Raw genomic sequence first — 25,624 nt, 5'->3', positions numbered from 1 at the left:
TGACGCAGCGTCCGCGTGATGCATGGTTAATTACATACGTATAACACAGGAACACGTGACGCGTCATACCGTTTGAGTTATCGTGCTGCAGGCTGCGTATGCAGTGTAGGAAAGATTCTCAGGAACAGTATTAAATCGCAAGAGGGGCTTATCAGACTCACGGTAGGTTTTCTTTGTTTGTTTGCTGATTAGAAATGCACGTCGTGCTTTAAAGACCGACCAGGTTGGGAGGGAGCGCACATATCGACGCAAAGAAAAGAATGCATTTGAAAATGGTAGAACGTGGACACGGTGCCTCCGAATAACCTTGACTCCATTATCTCGGCTCCTGCATCCCTGGATGCTCGCGCAAACCGAGCTGTTCATATTGCAGGTTCGAGGGTCTTATTGCACCTGCTGATACAACGGCATTGAGCAGCGACACGTCTGCCTGCCATGATACGCCGATCGATGGGCGTCCTGCTCGTATGACATCACTGGGCGCGCGCGGGGTGCGCGAGCCGGCATTGCCGATGCGGGCACCGCGCGGGCGCGAGACCGTTCTTTGTGAGTGAGGAAGAAGAGGCGAGGAGGAGCGTACACCTACCGGGAGCGAACGCCGGAGGACGAGACGAGGGTCGCGTCGTCGAGCGATCACTCACGGCGCTCATCCCGGGCGGTGCATGCCGGGACAGCGGCACTCGTGAGAACTTCCCGGGGGAGGGAAGGGGGGAAGGGGCTTCGAGGGACTCGGTGTTGCTGTCGCTTCCTCGGCCGTGCCGGGCCCCATGCCGAGCGGGCTGCGGCCATGGCTGCCGTGAGAGTGCTCCTGTACGCCGGCTTGGCTCTGGCGCTGTGTGCGCTCGTTCTGCTCTCGGCTGCGCTCTGCACCGACCACTGGTACGAAACGGATGCGCGAAGGCACCGTGATCGCTGCAGGACGTACGGCACGAAACGCCGGGACCCCGGGTACATCATCACCAACACCAACAACCTACCGCTGCGCCTCAAACCCTTCTCGGTGCTGCGGCGAACCCCGGCTCAGAACGGCTCTGCCGCTGGTTGGGCCCGATTGCACAGGATAAGGCGCGCGGCCGGACCACCACGTACCCAGGAGCCATTGCGGCCTCTGTCGGAACATCGTTACCTGAGGCCGTGGCCGCTCCCAGCACGGGCTCGCTCCCCAGAGCTCTCTGCCGGGCGCAGGCGTCGACGACAGGTGTTTGGGTTCGGTGGCTCCACGGACCCGGACTGCGTGCGCCGAGCGAACTCTACCGAGACTGGGCTCTGGAGGAGGTGTTTCAGGGATGGTTTTGATGATGAGATCGAGGGCTTGATCATCAAAGGTAAGCTGACCTACAGATACAGGTACGCACGGCTGCATGCATGGAGATACACACACCCCACAAATAGGAACTTGAGGAAAGAAATGAGGATTAATAATATTGGCGTGGGAGCGAGTTGGTTTAGCAGAAACATCGACATGTCCGAAGAAAGTGATAGTCGGACAGGAAGGTGTTGTTATGGCCGCTATTTAGAGCAGACAAGTGTGTCTATCCTCCACAGGATGCCAGACTGAACAAATGAATTGTTTTTCGAACACCGACAGATTTGGGAGATTTTTTTTGTCCTTTCACTGAGCATTTTGGCTTAACGCCGTCACATCGACAGTCGGATCATCTCTGTTTGATTTTCCAACTTTAGCCGCTTCATATAGAGATTCATGGTATTTATTTTACTTGTAGCCATGAACAATGCCTGAACAATTTCACTTCAGTTGCAAAATACCTCGTGTATCGTCTCCATTTTAACGTGTTATTTATTGGAAGTACTTATGCTATTGGGACTCCTGAGTCACTTGCGTGTCTGCAGTGTTCACTGTTTGAGGTTGATGAAGCAGCTTGACAGTTCGGATTTTGTATGTTCGCTTGTGCATTAGAATAAAAACATATAGAACAAAAACATATTGAACAAAAACATATAGAACAAAAATATACAGAACAGAAAATATAGAACAAAAACATACAGTACAAAAATATAGAACAAAAGCTATAGAAAAAAAATATATACAAAAAATATCGGAAAAAAACAGAACAAAAACATATAGCACAAAAGTATACAAGCAAAAATATAGAACAAAAACAGACAGTACAAAAATATAGACCAAAAACAGACTACAAAAATATAGAACAAGAGCTATAGAAAAAATATATATACAAAAAATATCGAAGAAAAACACAGAACAAAAAATATAGAACAAAAACAGAAAGAACAAAAATATAGAACAAAATATATAGAACAAACAATATAGAACAAAACATAGAAAAACAGACAGAACAACAAATATAGAGCAAAAACAAAGAACAAAAAAATATAGAACAAAAACACAGAACAAAAACATGGAACAAAAACATATGGACCAAAATAGACAACAAAAACACAACATAAACATATAGAATGAAAACATATAGAACAAGATAATATAGAACAAAAACGGAGAAAAAAAAAATAGAGACCAAAAAATAGAAACCAAAAAAAAGAGACCAAAAATATATAGAATGAAACAATATAGAACAAAAACAGAGAACAAAAACATATAGACCAAAAATATAGAAAACCAAAATATAGAAAACAAAAATATACAAAACAAAAACATACAAAACAAAAACATAGAACAAACCCGTCTACAAAAAACATCTTACACAACAAAAACAAAAAAACATATACCTGAAAAGGAGAACAAAATAACATTTACCTCAAAATAAGTAAAATAACACTTACCTCGAGTAAAACAACATTTACCACAAAAGGATCGTAAAATATCATTTACTGTAAAAGGAGAGGAAAATAACATTTCGACAAAAGGAGCCTAAAATAACATTTATGACGAAAGGAGAGTAAAATAACATTTACCTCTAAAGGAAAGTAAATAGTATTTACCTCAAGAGGAGAGTAAATCAAATTTACTTCAAGAGGAGTGTAAATAACATTTACTTGGAGGCGTGAAATGACATTTACTTCAAAATTGGAGTAAAGTTACATTTACCTTGACAGGAGAGTAAAATAACACTTATCATGAGGAGAGCAAAATGACATTTACCTCAAAATGGGAGTAAAGTAACATTTACCTTGACAGGAGAGTAAAATAACATTTACCATGAGGACAGTAAAATAACATTTACCTCAAAATGGGAGGAAATAACATTTAGCTCAAAATGAGTAGAAATAACTTTCACCTGAAAAGGAGAGTAAATAACATTTAGGTCAAAAGGAGAGTAAAATAACATTTACCTCAAAATGAGAGTAAAATAACATTTACATGAAAGGGAGAGTAAATAACATTTAGGTCAAAAGGAGAGTAAAATAACATTTACCTGAAAAGGAGAGTAAAATAACATTTGCCTGAAAAGGAGAGTAAAATAACATTTACCTGAAAAGGAGAGTAAAATGCCATTTACTGCAAAAGGAGAGTAAATAACATTTCCCTCAAGGGGAGAGTAAGTTACATTTACTTGAATAGGAGTAAAATAGCATTTACCTGAAAAAGAGAGTAAAATAACATTCACCTCAACAGGAGAGCAACGTAGCATTCACCTGAAAAGAAGAGTAAATAACATTTAGGTCAAAAAGAGTGTAAAATAACATTTACCGCATCAGGAGAGTAAAATAACGTTTGCATCAACAGGAGAGTAAAATAGCATTTACCGCAACAGGAGAGTAAAATAACATTTACTGCATCAGGAGAGTAAAATAACATTTACTGCATCAGGAGAGTAAAAAAACATTTACTGCATCAGGAGAGTAAAATAACATTTACTGCATCAGGAGAGTAAAATAACATTTACTGCATCAGGAGAGTAAAATAACATTTGCATCAACAGGAGAGTAAAATAACATTCACCTCAGCAGGAGAGTAAAATAACGTTTGCATCAACAGGAGAGTAAAATAACATTTACTATGAAAGGAGATTAAAATAACATTTACCACAAAAGGAGAGTAAAATAACATTGACCTCAAAATGAGCATAAAATAACATTGACCTCAAAAGGAGAGTAAAATAATATTTACCGCGAAAGGAGAGTAAAATAACATTGACCTCAAAATGAGCATAAAATAACATTGACCTCAAAAGGAGAGTAAAATAACATTGACCTCAAAAGGAGAGTAAAATAACATTTACCTCGAAAGGAGAGTAAAATAACATTTACCAAGAAAGGAGAGTAAAATAACATTTACCATGAGGAGAGTAAAATAACATTTACCATGAGGAGAGTAAAATAACATTTACCATGAGGAGAGTAAAATAACATTTACCATGAGGAGAGTAAAATAACATTTACCATGAGGAGAGTAAAATAACATTTACCATGAGGAGAGTAAAATAACATTTACCATGAGGAGAGTAAAATAACATTTACCATGAGGAGAGTAAAATAACATTTACCATGAGGAGAGTAAAATAACATTTACCACGAAAGGAGAGTAAAATAACATTTATCACGAAAGGAGAGTAAAATAACATTGACCTCAAAATGAGCATAAAATAACATTTACCACGAGGAGAGTAAAATAACATTTACCATGAGGAGAGTAAAATAACATTTACCACGAAAGGAGAGTAAAATAACATTGACCTCAAAAGGAGAGTAAAATAACATTTACCACGAGGAGAGTAAAATAGCATTGACCTCAAAATGGGAGTAAATGAAATGTACCTCAAAATGAGCATGAAATAACATTTACGACTAAAGGAGAGTAAAATAACCTTTACCTCAAGAGTAGAGTAACATCACATTTACCTGAAAAAGAGAATAAAATGGTTTTCACTTCAAAATGAGTAAAAAAGACTTTACCTGAAAGGAGAGTAAAATAACATTTACCTGAAAAGGAGAATAAAATGCTTTTCACTTCAAAATGAGTGAAAAAGACTTTACCTGAAAGGAGAGTAAAATAACATTTACCTGAAAAGGAGAATAAAATGCTTTTCACTTCAAAATGAGTGTGAAAAAGACTTTACCTGAAAAGGAGAGTGAAGTACATTTACCTGAAAAGGAGAATAAAATAACATTTACCTGAAAAGGAGAATAAAATGCTTTTCACTTCAAAATGAGTGAAAAAGACTTTACCTGAAAAGGAGAATAAAATAACATTTACCTGAAAATGAGAATAAAATGCTTTTCACTTCAAAATGAGTGAAAAAGACTTTACCTGAAAGGAGAGTAAAATAACATTTACCTGTAAAGGAGAGTAAAATGCTTTTTACTTCAAAATGAGTGAAAAAGACTTTACCTGAAAAGGAGAGTGAAGTACATTTACCTGAAAAGGAGAACAAAATAACATTGACCTGAAAAGAAGAATAAAATGCTTTTCACTTCAAAATGAGTGAAAAAGACTTTACCTGAAAAGGAGAGTGAAATAACATTTACCTGAAAAGGAGAATAAAATGGTTTTCACTTAAAAATGAGTGAAAAAGACTTTACCTGAAAAGGAGAGTAAAATAACATTTACCTGAAAAGGAGAGTGAAGTACATTTACTTCAAAATGAGTGAAAAAGACTTTACCTGAAAAGGAGAGTGAAGTACATTTACATGAAAAGGAGAATAAAATGCTTTTTACTTCAAAATGAGTGAAAAAGAATTTACCTGAAAGGAGTGTAAAACAACATTTACCTGAAAAGGAGAATAAAATGCTTTTTACTTCAAAATGAGTGGAAAAAGACTTTACCTGAAAAGGAGAGAGTGAAGTACATTTACCTTGAAAGGAGAATAAAATAACTTTTTTTTTTTTTCTTTTTTTTTTGTATACAAGATCGAGGCTCGTGAAAGAGCGAACATTAATCACAGAGAAAGACAAACAGACACATAAAACAAATAACATCGGGAGCGGTAGACAAGATGGGGAGAGAGGGGGAAGGACACAAACACAACATTTGAGAGCAGGGACCGAGAGACATGGAGACATCGAGAGAACTGTGGGAGGGAGAGGGCTTTGGGGAGGAGGCATGGGAAGGGGGGGGGGGGGGTGGGAGAGGTATAAAACATATGGATACTGCCAGGACTTCCAGGAAAGAAGTTGAAATTTCAAACAAGGTGGATCTGGGGTGAATTAGTGGGGGTAGAAAAGATCAAGGTTTTGGATGGGGGAAGATAAGAGATGGTGGTGAACAGCTGTTTTAAAGACCTGGAGGGAGGAGTGTGATTGAAGTGAGTGTGGGAGTTTGTTCCAGAGGCGGGAGAAAAGAGGAATGAAAGAGTGAAGGTGAGCAGAGAGCCGAGATTTCGGCAGTTTAACCATCAGAGGGTGGCTCGCAGATCTTGTGCGACCTGTAGGAATATTTGGGGGACAGAGCACAGAGAGAGCTGGGGGAGCAAGGCCGGAGAGGAGTCGGTAGAAGACAGAAAGACCACCTACCTGCCTGCGGTGAGTGAGTGAAAGGCCCTCAGAGATAGCTTCATTGCGGGAGATTCCAATGATTCTGAAAGCTTTGGATTCAACAGCGTGAAGCCGAGCCAGGTGTGAGGCAGGAGCACCAGCCCATAGGGGAGAACAGTATTCCATTGAGCTGCGGATGAAAGCCTTGTATGTGGTGAGGAGCTCAGGTGTGCCTAGGAAAGACTTCGCACGACTGAGGATGCCCAGTCGGCGATTGGCTTTGGAGGCCAGCTTGGAAATGTGGTTTTCCCAAGAAAGATCATGGCAGACAGTGAGACCCAAAAGCTTGAGCGACAGAACTTCTTGGAGAGGATTGTTGAGAAAGTAGATGAGAGGGTTGTCCAGTCGATCTTTTCGGAGAGACATAGTAAGAGTGTGAGATTTGTCAGGATTGAAAAACATGTTCCACTTGTTTGACCAGTCTGTGATTTTGTCCAGGTCTTCAGAGAGTGAGGAGGCTGCAGACTGCCGATCTGAGGGAAGAGGAATGGAGCGGCAGAGAGTGGAGTCATCAGCAAAGAGATAGAGAGGATTTTCCAGAGAGTCGGAGAGATCATTGATAAAGACCAGAAAAAGCACAGGGCCCAGCACACTGCCTTGGGGAACTCCAGCCTGAACAGGAAGGGGAGATGAGAGAAATCCATTCAGGGCCACACGTTGACTACGACCAGAGAGGAAGTCCACAAGCCATGCATGGAGATTTCCATGGATACCATAGGAGGAGAGTTTGGTGAGCAGAGCTGGGTGCCAGACCGTATCGAAGGCACATGATATGTCAAGGGAGACAGCTCTGATTTCCTGTTTGGCATTGAGGACCTCCATCCATTGTTGAGACCGCAGAAGCAACATGTCCAGAGTAGAGTGACCTGGTCTGAAACCAAATTGATGATCAGAGATCAAGCCATTGGAGAAGAGGAAAGATTTCATATCCGAAGCAATGATGGATTCCATGACTTTGCTGATAATTGGGAGCAGGCTGATTGGTCTGTAGTTGCAAGGATCTGTTTTTGCACCTTTTTGTGTAAAGCGGTAATGTTTGCTGATTTCCAGGATGCTGGCAGATGACCTTGAGCAAAAGATAGGGTGAAAAGAACAGAGAGAGGGTGAGATAGAGCGGCAGAGCAGGATTTTAGGACCCGTGGGCTGATGCCGTCTGGTCCAGTTGCAGAATCAGAGTCGAGGTTTGACAAAAACTCCTCCACCTTGTCAGGAGAGAAGGACACAGAGTCCAGGAGCAGTTGGGTTCGACTGGGAAAGGTGGGAACAGAGAGAGATGGGTTTGGAACTAAGGATTTTGAGGCAAACACAGAGTTGAGGCATTCGGCTTTGTCACGTGCGATGTCAACTGTATGGCCATTTGAGGTAAGGGAGGGGATGGAGGGGGAACAAACACCAGAAACGGATTTGACCAGACGCCACCAGGATTTGGAGGAAGGAGACAGGTTTGAGAGTTCATTCTTGAGTGACGAGAGATAGTGCTTCCTGGCACTCCTGAGGGTAGACACACACTTGTTCCGAGCTTGGTGGAAGGAACTGAGATTGCCTTCAGTTGGATTAGCCTTCCAAGAGGCAAAGGCAAGTTGTTTCAGGGCAACTGCCTCACTACAAGATTCAGTGTACCATGGACGGGAGGAAGGGTAAGACAACTGAAGGCGAGATGGGATAAATCTGTGCATGAGAGAGATCAGTTTGCTTTGGAAGAATTCCCAGGAAGAATTGATGTCAGAGGCAGTGGAGATGGAAGACCAATCCAGACGATTGATGGCTGCTTGAAGACCGTCCCAGTCGGCCTGAGTGAAATGCCAGACTCGTCGGCGCTGAGGAGGTTCTCTGAGAATGGCCAGAGAGATGTCCACTTTGACAAGCACATGATCAGAAGAACCGATTGGAGCAGAAGAAGAGCAGCAGACATTAGCATGGAAGTTTGTCATAACCAAGTCTAGAAGAGAAGATACTCCATTGGCTGAGATCCGGGTCGGGAAATTGACAGATTGTGTCAATCCCAGTGAGTCACAGAAGTCCTTTGCTGAGGTGCCATGACTGGTGAGAGAGGAACCCACACCCAACCAGGTGGCATGATGACAGTTGAAGTCACCACATATGAGGAAGAGAGTTGGGATGAGTGGATAGAAGCTGGTCCATGTTGTCAGACAGTGAAATGTAGATGGAGTCATCACTGTTTGGGGGACGGTACAGAACACATATGAACAAAAGGTGGGAGTGGAGAGGAAGCCGTAGCCAGAGGTACTCCTGGGGGTGAGGAGGAGAGAGGGCAGTGCAAGGAGAGTGAGGAAGAGTGTTTTTGATAAAGATAGCCACCCCACCACCAGGCCGAGGCTCAGGTCTATCATACCGGAGGAGGGAGTAACCAGGAAGAGATATTAAGGAATCAGAGACATCTTGAAGGAGGAAAGTCTCTGTTCAGCAGATCAAGTCTGGATTGTCAGAAGCAACCTGTATGGAGAGATCATTCAGGTTTGAGCGAAGGCCCCGGATGTTTGAGGTCCATACCGTTAATGAAGAGAGAGGGGGAGCATCGGGTACAGGACAGGGGAGGGGAGGAGTTGGGTAAGATGAAGGATGAGAGGGGGAGGTAGGGAGAGCAGTTGATAGTGTGTCAGAGATTGCAGAAGAGTTCCAAGAAAGGGAAGGATGAGGAGGATGAAAGGTTTGATGGTGAAGGGATGAGGCACAGGGAGGGGTTGTTTGAGGGGGGGGGGGCAGAGGAAAGTAGAAGGTTGGGGGGGGGTGGAGTTATGAGATAGAAGGGAGACGAAGTGGGGAGGAGGCAGCTTTGAGGAGGAGGGGGGAGGAGGGAGAATTGGAGAGGAATGGTATGGGGGGAGATTTGAATGGGAGGGGCAAGGGGAAATTTAGAAGTGGAGGGGCAAGGGGGGAGTTTAGGAGTGTAGGGGTGAGGGGGGGGGAGTTTAGGAGGGGAAGGGCAAGGGGGGAGTTCAGGAGTGGAGGGGCAAGGGGGGATTTGGAGGGGAGGGGTAAGGGGGGAGTTTAGGAGTGTAGGTGCAAGGGGGGGGATTTGGATGGGAGGGGCAAGAGGGGAGTTTAGAAAGTGGATGATTAATGAAAGACGAACATTGAAAACAAATTGGGTTTGTTGTGATTTTCAAGTTAGCAATCCGATTCAGAACGATGGAGGAGGGATGGAATGAATGTGAATTTAGACCATGTAGTGAGGGAGACGTATAAGATATTGAATTTCTTTTTTTTTGAAGTGGAATGCGTTGGAGAGGAAATTGAGAAAAGCCTTTTAAATAGGAAGAAAAACAGCGTGTTGTAAAATACCACTGAGTAAAACACTGAAGGGGAAAGGTTAAACATATTTAAATAATATTTAAACAGAACCGTGAACAATCTTATATGCACAAAATACCAACGGGGGGAGAGCCGAGAGGGACCACCACGAGTCAGTGAACAGGGCAAACGGTGGATGGCAAGGAGATAATGGGGGCGGGGCGAACAGCACACCTGGACAGAAAATACAGGATGAGACAACAGTACACGTGGAGAAAGGAAAATATGTTTTTTTTTTTTGTTTTTTTTTTGGGGGGGGGGGGGGGGGGTGGGGATTTAGAACGTTAGACAGAGTATTAAGTTCGGGGTAGAAGGGAAGAAACTAAGAGCCAAGCAAAACACGCTTAAGTTAACAAACCCCGACGGGGGTACAACTACAAGGCCGCACACGAGGAGCAGAACACAATTAATTAATTATGAGTTACAGGAAATTCAAACCAAAACTAACTATAATCAAACAATAACGCATGGACGATAAATAACGAGTTGAAATTTGACAATCTATGTGGGGAAATGGGGGAGAAACACGTGGTCGAAGAACAAACGAACGAATAAGAATGAATAAACGAATGAGAACAAGGAAGGAAATGTTTTTTTTTTGTTTTTTTTGAGTTGAGATTTACATAAGGAAGTAGGCTATGGGGTGAAAAGACTGGGAAAACAGAGAACGAAATTTATTGGATCACAAACGACAGACCGCTGAGAGAAAAACAAAGCCTCAAGGTTGTACAGTGTACACTGTACAAGGCCTCAAGACACGACACGAATTAACACGATTTTCAATATAGGTATGAAAGATTTGCACCGAAAATCTTCATCGGGAGACAATATATACACCATAAAATAAATACAGTGAAAACGAAAATACAAATGGGAACAATTACTTAACTTCGATTTCGATGGAGAACGTGGAGAGCTGAGAATAAACGAACCCTCGCCAGCAAGGCCCGGAAACGGAAGTCCATTTTTTACCTGAAAAGGAGAATAAAATGCTTTTTACTTAAAAATGAGTGAAAAAGAATTTACCTGAAAGGAGAGTAAAACAACATTTACCTGAAAAGGAGAATAAAATGCTTTTTACTTCAAAATGAGTGAAAAAGAATTTACCTGAAAGGAGAGTGAAGTACATTTACCTGAAAAGGAGAATAAAATGCTTTTTACTTCAAAATGAGTGAAAAAGACTTTACCTGAAAAGGAGAGTGAAGTACATTTACCTGAAAAGGAGAATAAAATGGTTTTCACTTCAAAATGAGTGAAAAAGACTTTACCTGAAAAGGAGAGTAAAATAACATTTACCTGAAAAGGAGAATAAAATGGTTTTTACTTCAAAATGAGAGAAAAAGACTTTACCTGAAAAGGAGGGTAAATTAACATTTACCTGAAAAGGAGAGTAAAATAACATTTACCTGAAAAGGAGAGTAAAAATCAAATCAAATGTTTCTGGTGTTTGTTTCAAAGGTCAAATCTGTTTCTGGTGTTTGTTCCCCCTCCATCCCCTCCCTCACCTCAAACGGCCACACGGCTGACTCCGCACGTGAAAAAGCTGAATGCCTCAACTCTGTGTTTGCCTCTAAATCTTGTGTCCCAAACCCATCCCTCTCTGTACCCACCGTTCCCAGTCGTACCCAGCTGCTCCTGGAATCTGTGTCCTTTCCTCCTGACAAGGTGGAAAAGTTTCTATCAACCCTCGACTCTGATTCTGCAACTGGACCTGACGGCATCAGCCAACGGGTCCTAAAATCCTGTTCTTCCGCTCTTTCACTCCCTCTCTCTGTTCTCTTCACCCTCTCTTTTGCTCAAGGTCATCTGCCATCTGCTTGGAAATCTGCCAACATCACCGCTTTGCACAAAAAAGGTGCAAAAACAGATCCCAGCAACTACAGACCAATCAGCCTTCTCCCAATTATCAGCAAAGTCATGGAATCCATCATTACTTCAGATATGAAATCTTTCCTCTTCCCCAATGGCTTGATCTCTGATCATCAATTTGGTTTCAGACCTGGTCACTCTACTCTGGACATGCTGCTTCTGCTTTCTCAACAATGGATGGAGGTACTCAATGCCAAACAGGAAATTAGAGCTGTCTCCCTTGAAATATCACGTGCCTTCGATACGGTCTGGCATCCCGCTCTGCTCACCAAACTCGCCTCTTTTGGTATCCATGGAAATCTCCACGCATGGCTGGCGGACTTCCTCTCTAGTCGTAGTCAACGTGTGGCCCTGAATGGGTTTCTCTCATCCTCTTCCTGTTCAGGCTGGAGTTCCCCAAGGCAGTGTTCTGGGCCCTGTGCTTTTTCTGGTCTTCATCAATGATCTCTCTGACTCTCTTGAAAATCCTCTCTATCTCTTTGCTGATGACTCTACTCTCTGTCGCTCCATTCTTCATCCCTCAGATCGGCAGTCTGCAGCCTCCTCACTCTCTGCAGTCCTGGACAAAATCACAGACTGGGCAAACAAGTGGAACATGTCCTTCAATCCTGACCAATCTCACACTCTTACGATGTCTCTCCGAAAAGACCGACTGGACAACCCTCCCATCCACTTTGTGAATAATCCTCTCCAAGAAGTTCTGTCACTCAAGCTTTTGGGTCTCACTATCTGCCATGATCTTTCCTGGGAAAACCACATTTCAAATCTGGCCTCCAAAGCCAGTCGCCGACTGGGCATCCTCCGTCGTGCGAAGTCCTTCCTTGGCACACCTGAGCTCCTCACCACATACAAGGCTTTCATCCGCAGCTCAATGGAATACTGCTCTCCCCTCTGGGCTGGTGCTCCTGACTCACACCTAGCTCGTCTTCACGCAGTTGAAACCAAAGCATTCAGAATCATTGGAATCTCCTGCGATGAAGCTAACTCCAAGGGCCTCTCACTCACTCACCGCAGGCAGGTTGGTGGTCTTTCCGTCTTCTACCGACTCCTCTCTGGCCTTGCCCCCCCCCCCCAGCTCTCTCTGGGCTCTGTCCCGCAAATATTCCTACAGGTCGCACAAGATCTGCCTGCAACCCTCTTATGGTTAAACTGCCAAAATCAAGACTCTCTGCTCACCTTCACTCCTTCATTCCTCTTTTCTCCCACCTCTGGAACAAACTCCCTCACTCTCTTCAATCCCACTCCACCCTCCAGGTCTTTAAAACAGCTGTTCACCACCATCTCTTATCTTCCCCCATCCAAAACCATGATCTTTTCTACCCCCGCTAATTTCACCCCAATTCCACTTTTTTGAAATACCAACTTCAGTCCTGGAAGTCGTTGGTGTCCTTGTGTTTTATACTTCTCCCACCCCGCCCCCTTCCCACGCCTCCTCCCCCCAAGCCCTCTCCGTCTCACACATCTCCCTGCTCTCAAATGTTGTGTTTGTGTGCTTCCCCTTCTCTCCCCATCTTGTCTACCGCTCCCTCTTTTTATATATTTTGTTTGTCTGGTTGATTTGTTTGTGAAGTAAATGTTAGCTCTTTCACGAGCCTCGATTCAGTATACAAAAAACAAAAAAAACAAAAAACATTTACCTGAAAAGGAGAATAAAATGCTTTTCACTTCAAAATGAGTGAAAAAGACTTTACCTGAAAAGGAGAGTGAAGTACATTTACCTGAAAAGGAGAGTAAAATAACATTTACCTGAAAAGGAGAATAAAATGCTTTTCACTTCAAAATGAGTGAAAAAGACTTTACCTGAAAAGGAGAGTAAAATAACATTTACCTGAAAAGGAGAATAAAATGGTTTTTACTTCAAAATGAGTGAAGAAGACTTTACCTGAAAGGGAGAGTAAAATAACATTTACCTGAAAAGGAGAGTAACATAACATTTACCTGAAAAGGAGAGTAAAATGCTTTTCACTTCAAAATGAGTGAAAAAGACTTTATCTGAAAAGGAGTGTGAAGTACATTTACCTGAAAAGGAGAGTAAAATAATATTTACCTGAAAAGGAGGATAAAACCAATTTTATTTCCAAAAGGTGAGCATGGCTCATGTGCATATTGCTCCTGTCCACAGGCATTGTCGACAGGTGTGAGCCAGTCAAATACCACTACTCATCTACATCTCTGCCAAAGAATCTCGCCTACAATGTGACGCGGGCCATCCGACAGGACGAGTGGCACGCCCTCCGTGAGTAACACAAGTTATCCTTTCCTGTGTGCTGTCATTCTGGCCTTTGTGGTGACGCGTTGTGAAGTGACAATGGTGGTGACTAGATTTTCAAAGGCAGAACTCCCTTCATATTTGGGGACTTAAGTGGACAGGAGACAGGAGCCTGGTGTTGGCTTAGCGGTTAGGGTCTAGGCTTGGGATCCGAGGATCCTGGGTTCGAATCCCGGTCGATCGCTGAATTAACGCAGGGGGGTTGACTCAGCCTGTCATCCTTCCGAGGTCGGCTAATTGAGTACCAGCTTGCTGGGATGAATGATCCCTGTGTGTACCCCGGTTTAGAATAGGTACACCGTATCCCTGCGCATCGTAAGAGGCGACTAAGGGTTGGCGTCAAGAAGGGTATCCGGCCATAAAAACATTGCCTCAAACAGGGAACCATGATTGTCATGGGGCCCGCAAGGCTAACCCCCGCTCTAGCGGGGAAAATTGCCTTAAAATGATCATTCATTCATTCAAGTGGACAGGAGAGTCGCGATGGGTACATTTGCCAACAGACAAGTTGTTTCCCCTTATGCTGCACTCATATCTGTTCAATTCACTTTTATTCAGGGAAAAATGTGCCTAATTGGCATGGATAAATGCAGTATATACAATCATCAGTTGCATTGATTGGTTGGTCTTCAAAAGTGTGACTTGAAAGACGAGATTCTTTTTTTGCGGGGGTTGATACAAACGGCTCTGAAAAACGAGGATGGAGTGACGGTGAAACATTTTTAAAAAATGATCGAAGCCTTTTCAAGCCGCTCACTTTTACACACAGATATTGAGACTCGCAGAAAAGCTGCCTTCCATTGTTGTGTACGCCTTACTGTCGGACGTTGAAGTGCATCCATAATGTTGTGGGTTTTTATTATCATTATTATTTGCAACATGTACTATAAATTATGTATTTTATAGCGGTGATGTATCTCGCACTGTTAGATGATGTATTTTATAGCAGAGATGCATATCGCACTGTTAGCCTAATTGTGATGGTGGTCTCTACGAAATTGAAACTTGTAGTTGACACAGTGAAGTACTATATAGGATACTGTAGTAGCCCAAAGATTGTTTTTTCCTTTCAATTGTTCTTTCCTTATATTTGCAAAAGAAGCATGTTTTTCAAAACATCTTCTGCAGCACCTGCCTTGCATATAAATCCGATACTGGTTGTCACAAAATTAGTGCTGTTTGTCTTCCTTTTGATTTCCCCTTTCATGCTTCTTTATCTGTTTATTCTTTCTGTGTTTTTTTCTTTGCCTTCTGTCTTTTCTAATGTGCTGTACTTATTTTTTTATTTTTCTTTCTTTATTTACATTCTTCTTTACGAGATACAGTAACAAGATTAATTGTGTTATTTTGTTTTGTTTATCCATGGAATCTCTTCCAGCCATTGCATGGTGTTAATTTGTCTGGAATTATTCTTAAGCATGACTGGTATGCTGATCAGGACGGCCAGAAAGGTGGAGCTAGGCACTTCCATCGGCACCGTGACCGAATATTCTGCCATGATGATTGCTTGTGCTGATTGAGTATGGCTCATGTTTACAATAAACCTTGTTGCTCGACTTCAAGGATTGATACTGAGGCCCAGGATATAGCATAATTGGTGGTGATGCAAAACATATTCTGAGATGGCAGTCTATGGATAATATGGGACTTTCAGATAATACGGGATGTAATCCGCCCATGAATGTTTGTCGTGCATGCGCAAAAACCCCTGAAAAAAGTGGTGTTTGGGGTACCCAAAAGTATACTGTGTTTGCCAGACAAGGTTTGTTATCTAAAATGCTCACAGAGCTTCTAAAATAATCTGAAAATACTTGGAAAAGTACCTGAGAGAAAGGGGGGGTGTGCCTCTGCAAAAGCTGGAGAACTCTCAGCTCACTGAAAGGGCAGCTACCCATACTGCAAACTCCTGACGATGTGGGCCGGTGCAAGGCCTGAGTGAACGGGCACATGTTAGCCAAACCCCTGACGGATTGCTATCATTGAATGGACATTGAACCTTGCGAGAATACATTCTGTGAACATGGCAGGCTTGGTGATTTATTTAATGGATGTCTGCAATTGGAAAGACGATGCTGTGCATAATCTATAATAATAAAAGGTAGTGTTCGTCCATCCGTCGGTCCATCCGTCTCTTCTACAACTCCAAATCCATGAAACCTAGCGGCCCCAAACCCAAACTTTGCATACCAGGTGTATACCTGGAACTCCAACAGATTGCAAGAATGAAAACTGGGTGTTTGGGTGTGTTATAACATCCTTTTTGAAGATGATTAACGAGGTGCTCATTGGAAGAAAAAAAAACGATGTGGTGGTGTACCAATATGGCGGCCTGCCATCTTGGTCAGCCCACTGCACCTCGCTGGGTTCTTAAGCCGCCATTTTGTTTCAGCCTACTCAAAAGTGCCTTGCCTTGGAAACACGATCGATTTATCATTGCATAATTGCAGCATATCATCAAAATCTGGAAATGAGGGTTGGATGCTGTAGACTAAATGATGTCCAAATCTTGAGTGAAATCTGACAAAATTTACCATAGCTTGTGATCTTATAACTAAGTTTTATATATATATATATATATATATATATATATATATATATATATATATATATATATATATATATATATATATATATATAATGGTATCTGTAATCTGGTTCTCCAACCTAATGAGCGGACAACATGTCGTCAGCAGCTGTATGGGACACCTTGCTGGCGGTTCTCCACTGATGATATGAAGGTCGCATAGTGACTGATATATATATATATATATATATATATATATATATATATATATATATATATATATGCATTTATTTAAGCGAGGCTGGGGTTCTCATTCTGGTGTTAGTTTTTTAAAATTTAACTTTGTCAGGTAAAACGCATCTCGCTATATGAGATCGGTGCCGGTGATAGATATACGGTGGTATATATATATATAGAGTCGGCGTGTGAGGAAACTATCCCGTAAACTGTGTCTGTCGCTGAAATCGACTTGTGATGGTTGCCTACGCGGCGTTGTTGGTTTGGTTAAGGTTTTTTTATTTATTTAACTTTGCCAGGTAAAATGCATCTTGCTATACGAGATCGGTGCTGGTAATAGATGTACACATCTCGCTATGACTAGTTACCAAATAATGGTGAACAACTCTTCGACAAAGGACATCTTCACAGCGCGAAGACACACAAAGCTTGTGTATCTGGATTGGTTGCTTCTGAACACCAAAAGGAAGGACATCGTGATGCTTTCGATGCACAGGGTAAGTTTAAAACCAACTTTTAAAATGATGATATCTGCTATTAATCTTATTAGTGGGGGGATGGGGAGGGGACCTGTGAGGGCTGCTATAAATATAATATAGTGTGGAGTGACTACCCTTGGCTTGGTTAATACCTTGGGGTAGCACGGAAGGCCAAGCGAGCTTTAACTCCGAAGCGTTCAGTTCAAATGGCAGAGAATACGTGTGGGGAAGCAAGAGGGAGGGGGAGGACCGGAGCCTTACCTTGTCGATCACCCCACCAGTCTCCAAACCCTGCAATAAATAAACTCAAATGAAAACGGATTTAAAATGTAGAAAAAGAAACAGGTTAATTTAAATAAATGCCAGTAACAAAGAAACGCATGATAACCTCAATTCCTAAACGGGACGTCCCCACAAACAGACTCGAAAACAGTTGAAAGGGAAGGATAACTGAAAATATATGTGTGTGTGCGCGCACTTAACTCTGATCACTGGTGGGGTCTTGTCATGGGTCGTCAAAATCGCCCGGTGCGTCGGCGGGGACCGTCCACGCCTCGTTCCTGCCTTGAAACTTGCAGCTCTCCGTCCGCGGCTCTTCCCATCTTCACGACCACCAGCAAAGTCTCGGAACACGGGCATCTATTATGAAGCCTCCCCGTGCAGAGAGCAAGCACAACCGTTCACTTTAACATCCAGAACGAGAAGGGAAAATGTCCACCGCTCCCTCTATTTTGTCCACCCCGCTCTGACGTCATCGGTCGTGCCTCGCCAATTAAATCAGCGAGTTGCTCCCTCGCAGTCCTCCTGTCAATCAGAACCCTCACAAATCACGACTCCTCAGGCGTGGCCTCGGCCTGCCCGACCTGTGCGCTTCCAAAGTCAGGATTGTCAGCGGCAGCGCTCAATGTCCTGGCTTCCGGTAAGTTTATTTAATGAGTGCCATTAAATGCGCGATTCTAGCTTTACATGTAGTGTATTGTCAAAAAGAACAAAGGAATAAATACAGAGGTAATGCCATACAAGGGATAATTTACCCATAATCCCTGAGCTAGTTAACATGCCTCGCTCCTTGTAATGGGGACGAAGATACAATCTTACTCCGATATCCGGGCTAAACAAATTCCCTACTTATTACATGGTGGTTCTTCTTCTTCACGACAATCGGAGCACAGTAATCTCTGCAAATCTACCTGGACTAAAGTATCCCTACCCCCACAAACGTAACAATATGTTTGGTTCTGAGGAATTTTGGCCACAAGAGAAATTATACCTTTTTTTTTGCGCATATTGCTAAAAGGAGGTGTGTGTGTGTGTGTGTGTGTGTGTGTGTGTGTGTGTGTGTGTGTGTGTGTGTGTGTGTGTGTGTGTGTGTGTGTGTGTGTGTGTGTGTGTACGTACACACACGCATGCAAGTCTGTCGCTTCTCACTTGTATTAACAGGAAATGGTACAAATTCAGCACTTCACATCCATGGATATTTCTCATATTTCCATGAGTCCAATTTGCTTCCAGGAACACAACCATTATGGTTAACCATTTTTAAATTGCCACTCTTTAATTTAAATGCTGAAAATTATGTTTAAAATGCTTTGAATTACAGATTTCACCCCATTCAAGGCAGGTTGAAAGTGTCCCGGTTCGATGAAGCGAGTCACTGCAACCGACTCCCTTCATGGGCAGGAACTGGGTGGAGGAGTTGAAATTGAATTGGTCATAAATGAAGCAGTTGCACTAAAGGGGGACCAATGGCAAGGCCCTGTGACAAGCTTGGTGATGAAGGAATAAGGAGTTTTGCACTGAAATATGGCAAGCCAAGGGTATGAAGGCTAAGCTGTGCATCAAATAAGGAGGGTAACCTAAATTACTCAAGGCATACCTGTGTCTTTGGCATGGAAATCCAACCTGGAGGCCAAATTGGATGATTAGATTCAGAAAGGATCATCAATCATTTTCAGAATGGGAATCTCCAGTGGTCCTAGTTTGAAAGCCAATGGCTCTCCCAGAATATATGTGGACTACAAGTCAACGTACAACCAGGTAGCAGTCATGGATCAGTGATGCTTCATAAAGTTGAAGACCTCTTTACTATGATGAGCAGTGATCAGATATGGTCTAAGTTGGACCTATTGGCTTCATGTCAACAGTTAGTTAGCGAAGTTATATTACCATGTTATCAAGTTATATTGCCATCAATACTCTTAGTGGATTTTTTATTTTTTTTGTATACAAGATCGAGGCTCATGTAAGAGCTAACATTAATGACAAAAAAATTAACGGATGCATAAGACATAATAAAGGGAGCGGGAAACAAGATGGGGAGAGAGGGGGAAGCACACAAGTACAAAATTTGAGAGCAGGGACATCGGGAGATCTGTGGAAGGGAGAGGGCTTGGGGGAGGAGGCGTGGGAAGGGGGGTGGGGAGTGAGAGAGATTAAAAAAACACATGGCCAGTGGACACAGCTAGGACTTCCAGGAACGAAGTCGGTATTTCAGAAAAGTGGATCTGGGGTGAATTAATGGGGGTAGAAAAGATCAAGGTTTTGGATGGGGGAAGATATGAGATGGTGTTGAACAGCTGTTTTAAAGACCTGGGGGGTGGAGTGGGATTGAAGAGAATATGGAAGTTGGTTTCACAAGTGGGGAAAAAGAGGAACAAATGAGTGGAGGTGAGCAGTCAGTGTTCCTGGATATAGGTAGTTTCACCAGAAGGGAGTTTATGATGGACTGTGTGTGCCCTGCAGAAACGTGTGGGGGCAAAGCATGGAAAGAGCACACAGAGAGTACAAGACCAGAAAGGAGGTGGTAGAAGACATAGATGATGGCGATGTGATAGGCCCATAGATTAAGCTTCATCACGGGAGATTCCAATGATGTTGTAGGCTTTGTTTTCCATGGCATCAAGCTGAGCAAGATTTGAGGCAGGGGAGCCAGCCCAGAGGGGAGAGCAGTACTCCATCAAGCTGTGGATGACAGCTTTGTATGTGGGTTGGAGTTCACGTGTGCCATGTGCAGGGAGCATTATTTATTCATACTTTTAGGTGCTGGTATCAGTAAAGACACAGACAAGAGGGACATATATATATTTATGTAAGTAAATCTAAAATAAGAACCATTAAGTTTTTTTTTAAATGCAGGAACCTTGATACATGTCTAATTAATATATTGAAACATCAAAAGTATGAAAAAGTTTTGATACCATTACTAGCTACCCTTAGCTTGGGACAAGAGGTTTTTGCCCATTTTGAGGGATAACTAATAGGTAATAAAAAATACATGACAGTTTTAAAATAAGTAAAAAGTTAATAGGTTACAGATTTTATGTTACCGGTTGATTTTGTGAAACATTTTTTCTGAAAAAAGAGAAATTTGATAGAAATTAATACCCGGACAGAAAATGTTATCAATTTTGATAATCTGCCATTTATTACCCTTGCCAGAGGAGAGGGTATTGCATTTGAGTCTGTTTGTTTGTTACTTGCCGGAAAAGATTCCGGCAAGTATGTTGGTTGGTTGGTTTGTTACTTGCCGGAATCTTTCCGGCAAGTATGTTGATCGGTCGGTTTGTCTGTTTGTCTCTGTCTGTTTGTGCGCAGCACTACGTCTACACCGTTGCACATAGAATCGCCAAACTTTACACACATATTTGTCTTGCCCTGGAATAGACTGTGCCCAATTTTTAACTCTCTCGGCCCAAGGCCTCCATTATGACGTCATAATTCCATAATTCGACAAGTACAAAACTTCATCCAATCAAGATGCAATTTCTTGAGCGACATGACGGCATAAACTGGTGGAGAAAAAAATAATAATGATGACGGCATCGGTCACGTGGTTTGGCCGCCATCTTGGAAAAACCGAAAAACTTTGCACCTATATCTCTGAAGGTGCTGAATAGAAAAAATTGAGACATGGCTCATTGTAAAGAACTCTCCATGTGGAATAAAATGTTCATGATGATGTCATTGGTGCCTCCATTATGACGTCATAATTCGACAAGTACAAAACCTCATCGATCAAGATGCAATTTCTTGAGCGCCATGTCGGCATAAACTGGTGGAGAAAAAAAATAATGATGACGTCGTCGGTCACGTAGGACAGGCGCCATCTTGGAAAAACCGAAAAACGTTGCACCTCTATAATAATAATAATAATTCATTTATTTTGTATAGCGCTTTTCAGAAGCCCAAAGGCGCTTTGACAGAGTGGAAAACATAATGCATAACAATACATGAAAACAACAATTGCAAAAAGACAAGAATCAATAGGGAAATATTTAAAGCAAAAGGAGGGAGAAGGAGAAGAGATAGTCAGGGGTTAAATGCTGTGGGTTGAATGTTGAATGCAGTGTTGAACAGGTGGGTCTTTAGTGATGTTTTGAATGTGGTGAGTGAGGAGGAGTCTCTGATGGTGTGAGGTAGTGAGTTCCAGAGGGTGGGAGCAGCATGGAGAAGGCCCTGTCCCCCCAGGATCTGAATTTGGTCTGCATGGGGGGGGGGGGGGGGGGGGGTCAGGAGGTTGGTACCAGCAGAGCGGAGGTTGTGGGTGGGAGTGTGTCTGGAGAGGAGGTCAGCCAGGTAGGATGGGGCCAGGTTATGGAGGGCTTTGTATGTCAAGAGGAGGATTTTGTACTGGATTCTAAATCTCCGAAAGCACTGTATATAAAAAATTGAGACATGGCTCATTGTAAAGAACACTCCATGAGGAATAAGATATGCTAATGATGTCATTGTGCAATGTGCCTCCATTATGACGTCATTATTCGACAAGTATAAAACTTTATCCGATCAAGATGAAATGTCTTGAGCGTCATCTCGGGATAAATTGGTTTAGAAAAACATATAATGATGACGTCATCGGTCACGTGGTTCGGCCGCCATATTTGTTTTACCATAAAAGCCTTAAAACCACTAAAAACATGTCAGGGCGAGGGTCTGCAATCTCTGATTGCTCTTTCTTGTTATTGATTTATATGCAGCCTTTGGCTGCTAGTTGCATCATTGCTGGGAGCACAGCTGTGCTGCTGATGCAGTGCCCCATGTAAGTAAGTACACATGTAGAAAGTAAGTAAGTACTCATTTTGCTAGTAAGTAAGTAAGTACTCAGTTTACCAATCTCAGAAGGATGATAGGCTGAGTCAACCCACCTGTTGTTAGTTAATGGCATGACTGGGGTTCAAACTCAAGACCCTAAGATCTTGAGTCAGCCAACTTAACAGTCAAGCCAAAACCAGACTAGATGATGTATGATCACGATGGAAAGTTTCAGATGGATGTCTTTAATGTCATTGATTTGATTGAAGTTAGAGTACATGTTCTGGATGTCGGCCATTATGTTGCAGGCACACTTGCATCTGATGGGAAAAAAAGAATATTACCTTTACACATTTGGCTGCAATGATTGAATGTATTTTGTCAATTATTGCTGTTTTGCGATCATTTATGGATTATGGCCTTCATCGGGAGACATTGGCCTTTTAAGTATCCAACCCTGAACTCGGTTTGAGTATTCTTGAAGGAATTCCGCTCTTTGGTAGATTTCGAATGAAAACAATTTTTCTTTCATTGTCCACCACATATTGAAAAAAATCGTACTATCTTGACCAAATTTATAACAAATAAATTTTTAAAATCTTAATTTGCTGACTATACATGAACTCCACTTTGTGCACCTGAAAATAGTAGTATGGAGGAAGTTATTTGAGCTAAAGCCAGTGCCGTGTTTTTGTGGTCATATATCCATACTATCATTACTCGTGTATTAGCAGGATTGTTCCCCAGAAATGTATTATCAAAATTTGGGGTGCGTATTATCCACGAAAACTCTATGAAAGCTGTTTCTCCAGATTTATAGCACCAACACAAGACTTGAGCTCAAAATGCAGTGCATTGGGGGATATTTTATGCAACATTGAACGTATCTTTTTGGTTCTGAATAACAATTGTTTCGATAGAAGGATTAAAATTTGGTTATAATACATTACTTTGTTTTAAAACCTTTAATGTAAACTTTAAATAATATAACACCCTATTTATGTTTGTGGGTGTTACATATTAATAGATGAACCATAGGACCAGGAGACTGGTTTCTTCCAAAGGCCGTGTATTCAATCCAGAAGCGTACAGCGTAACAATTACTCCAAAGTGATACACCAAGAGTTCAAGCACCTCCAGGCCACACTTCCGTCCCGTCTTCGCACCCAAAAACCAACCACCTGAAGTCCCTTCAAGAAGACCCGGCATTCAAATAACTAACAAACTATTGTGCTTACATATTAGAACTAACTAACTATTGTGTTACAATAATAAACATGGCCATAGCAGCAAAGTAAGCTTGGGAATTAACACGTGCATTGCAACATAATAGAGAATTACCATAAGCTGACGACTCACGAAAGACTTGAGAGTTACGAACGAGCTCTTACTGTACTAATCTGACAATGTCACATATCGCTCAATAAGAGTTGTTCGGTCCATTCAACATGTCACTTCATTCGTCATGTTGTGGTTCATATAAGTTATGTCATCCTTTATGCCAAATTATATAGTAACAGGGTAGCTGGTCACATGTTTGATCGTGATGAGAGCAATGATAGAGCCTGGTGCAGACAGAAATAGGTTATTGAGAAGATGCCCAAGACAAAGAAGGCCAATCGTTTCTTTTTGGCTTTCATTCTTTGCCAAAAATTTTGGCATCAAGATGATGCCATTTTTGGCATCAAAATGATGCCATTTTTGGCATCAAAATGATGCCATTTTTGGCATCAAAATGACGCCATTTTTGGCATCAAAATGATGCCATTTTTGGCATCAAAATGATGCCATTTTTGGCATCAAAATGATGCCATTTTTGGCATCAAAATGATGCCATTTTTGGCATCAAAATTATGCCATTTTTGGCATCAAAATTATGCCATTTTTGGCATCAAAATTATGCCATTTTTGGCATCAAAATGATGCCATTTTTGGCATCATTTTGTCAAACTGGCATTTTCCTGAGAATGTTGTCTGAAAAATGTCCTGCGTATTATGTACATGATAGCGTAAATTATACATAAGTAATTGTTATACAGTAATGCCTCGCTTAGCGCTCGGAATGCGTTCCTGGAGAAGAGAGCGTTCATAGAAAATGTGCTAAAAGAGGTCATTGTATCTACCATTCTTTTATGTGGAGGTGCATTCCCATTCCACCAAGAAATGCTGACAGAACGAATGTCTGCTTGACGTCAATCCGAGGGACTGTTACATACATTAATGAATCGCCCGACCTGTGAAACACAGAGATGACAGTTTATAGCTGATTTTGGATTCAAACTCAGGCGAGACAGCTTGGAGGCGAGTGTGCGTACCTCTACGGCCTAGGCCATCCTGTCAGCCAAAATGTACACCTCGCAATACATTTGAATAAAGAATATGTGTAGAATTTAATGCTAGAATATGTATAGAATATGTATATAACTTAGTGGGATCAGCAAATGGCAGGCTGTTTTATTTATATTTTTTCATTTGATATTAATTTTATGTACACTTGTGTATGTGTCCTTCTTCCCTTTGGCTGCCATTGCTGTTATGCAAGTGACAGCCACCTCTCTCTGCCACTTAAACTCATAAATATTGTAAATAAAACTCATACGCAGCTGTGTGCTGTGTTAAAGACTACTTCTGTGTCTATCTCCTGTCTCTAGCAATGGTTCCCTAAATGGGGGGGCCCCACAAATTTGTTTGGTGCCAGGCTCACAAAAGGTTAATCCGGCCCTGTTTAGCATTAAATCGTCTCCACATTCCCCTGATCTGAGCCTATCAGATATTTATCTTTGGGAATATCTCAAAGACAATGTGTACATGGATAACTCAAGAAGCATACAGTGCATTCAGAAAGTATTCAGACCCCTTCACTTTTTTCACATTTTGTTATGTTGCAGCCTTATGCTGAAATTGTTTAAATTCTTTTTTTTTTCCCCCTCATCAATCTACACTCAATACCCCATAATGACAAAGAGAAAACAGGATTTTAGAAAGTTTTGCAAATTTATTAAAAATAAAAAACTGAAATATCACATTTACATAAGTATTCAGACCCTTTGCTATGACACTTGAAATTTAGCTCAGGTGCCTCCCATTTCTCGCGATCATCTTTGAGATGTTTCTACTCCTTGATTGGAGTCCACCTGTAACACAAACAACAACAGGCATTTTAAGGCCATTTTCCCTGCTAGAGTGGGGGTTAGCCTTGTGGTCCCCATGACAATCTTTTCCATTTTGCCCTATTTTCTGCATCTCCCCTTGTTAACCCCCTTGCCCGCATTTCTTCTTCGACCATCTTTAGCCAAGTCTTTCTCGGTCTTCCCCATCCTCTACTTCCTTCTACAATCTACATTCATTTCCATCACTCTTCTCCACCAGTCACTTTCATCCTTCCTGAAGATGCCCTTCCTGACGCCAACCCTTTTAGTCGCCTCTTACGATACGCAGGGATACGGTGTACCTATTTGAAACCGGGGTACACACCGGTTTCGAATAGGTAT

The 25,624-nt window shown here is 42.0% G+C and overlaps 1 protein-coding gene across 1 annotated transcript in view; it reads left to right on the top strand.

Moving 5' to 3' along the window:
- Positions 1-529: 529 nt before the first annotated feature.
- Positions 530-25,624, top strand: part of TMEM178B (transmembrane protein 178B) — a 425,129-nt gene continuing 400,034 nt past the window's right edge. The window contains exons 1-2 of the mRNA XM_068119031.2: positions 530-1,325; positions 13,716-13,829. Of these exons, the coding sequence (XP_067975132.1) occupies positions 788-1,325; positions 13,716-13,829 (652 nt within the window). The 5' untranslated portion in view covers positions 530-787. The remainder of the gene's footprint in view (positions 1,326-13,715; positions 13,830-25,624) is intronic.

This window comes from Myxine glutinosa, chromosome 1, assembly GCF_964187855.1.
Source record: "Myxine glutinosa chromosome 1, kmMyxGlut1.1, whole genome shotgun sequence".
NCBI classification, from domain to species: domain Eukaryota; kingdom Metazoa; phylum Chordata; class Myxini; order Myxiniformes; family Myxinidae; genus Myxine; species Myxine glutinosa.
The sequence above is the reverse complement of the archived record's forward strand: the minus strand, read 5'-3'. Positions and strand labels throughout refer to the sequence as shown.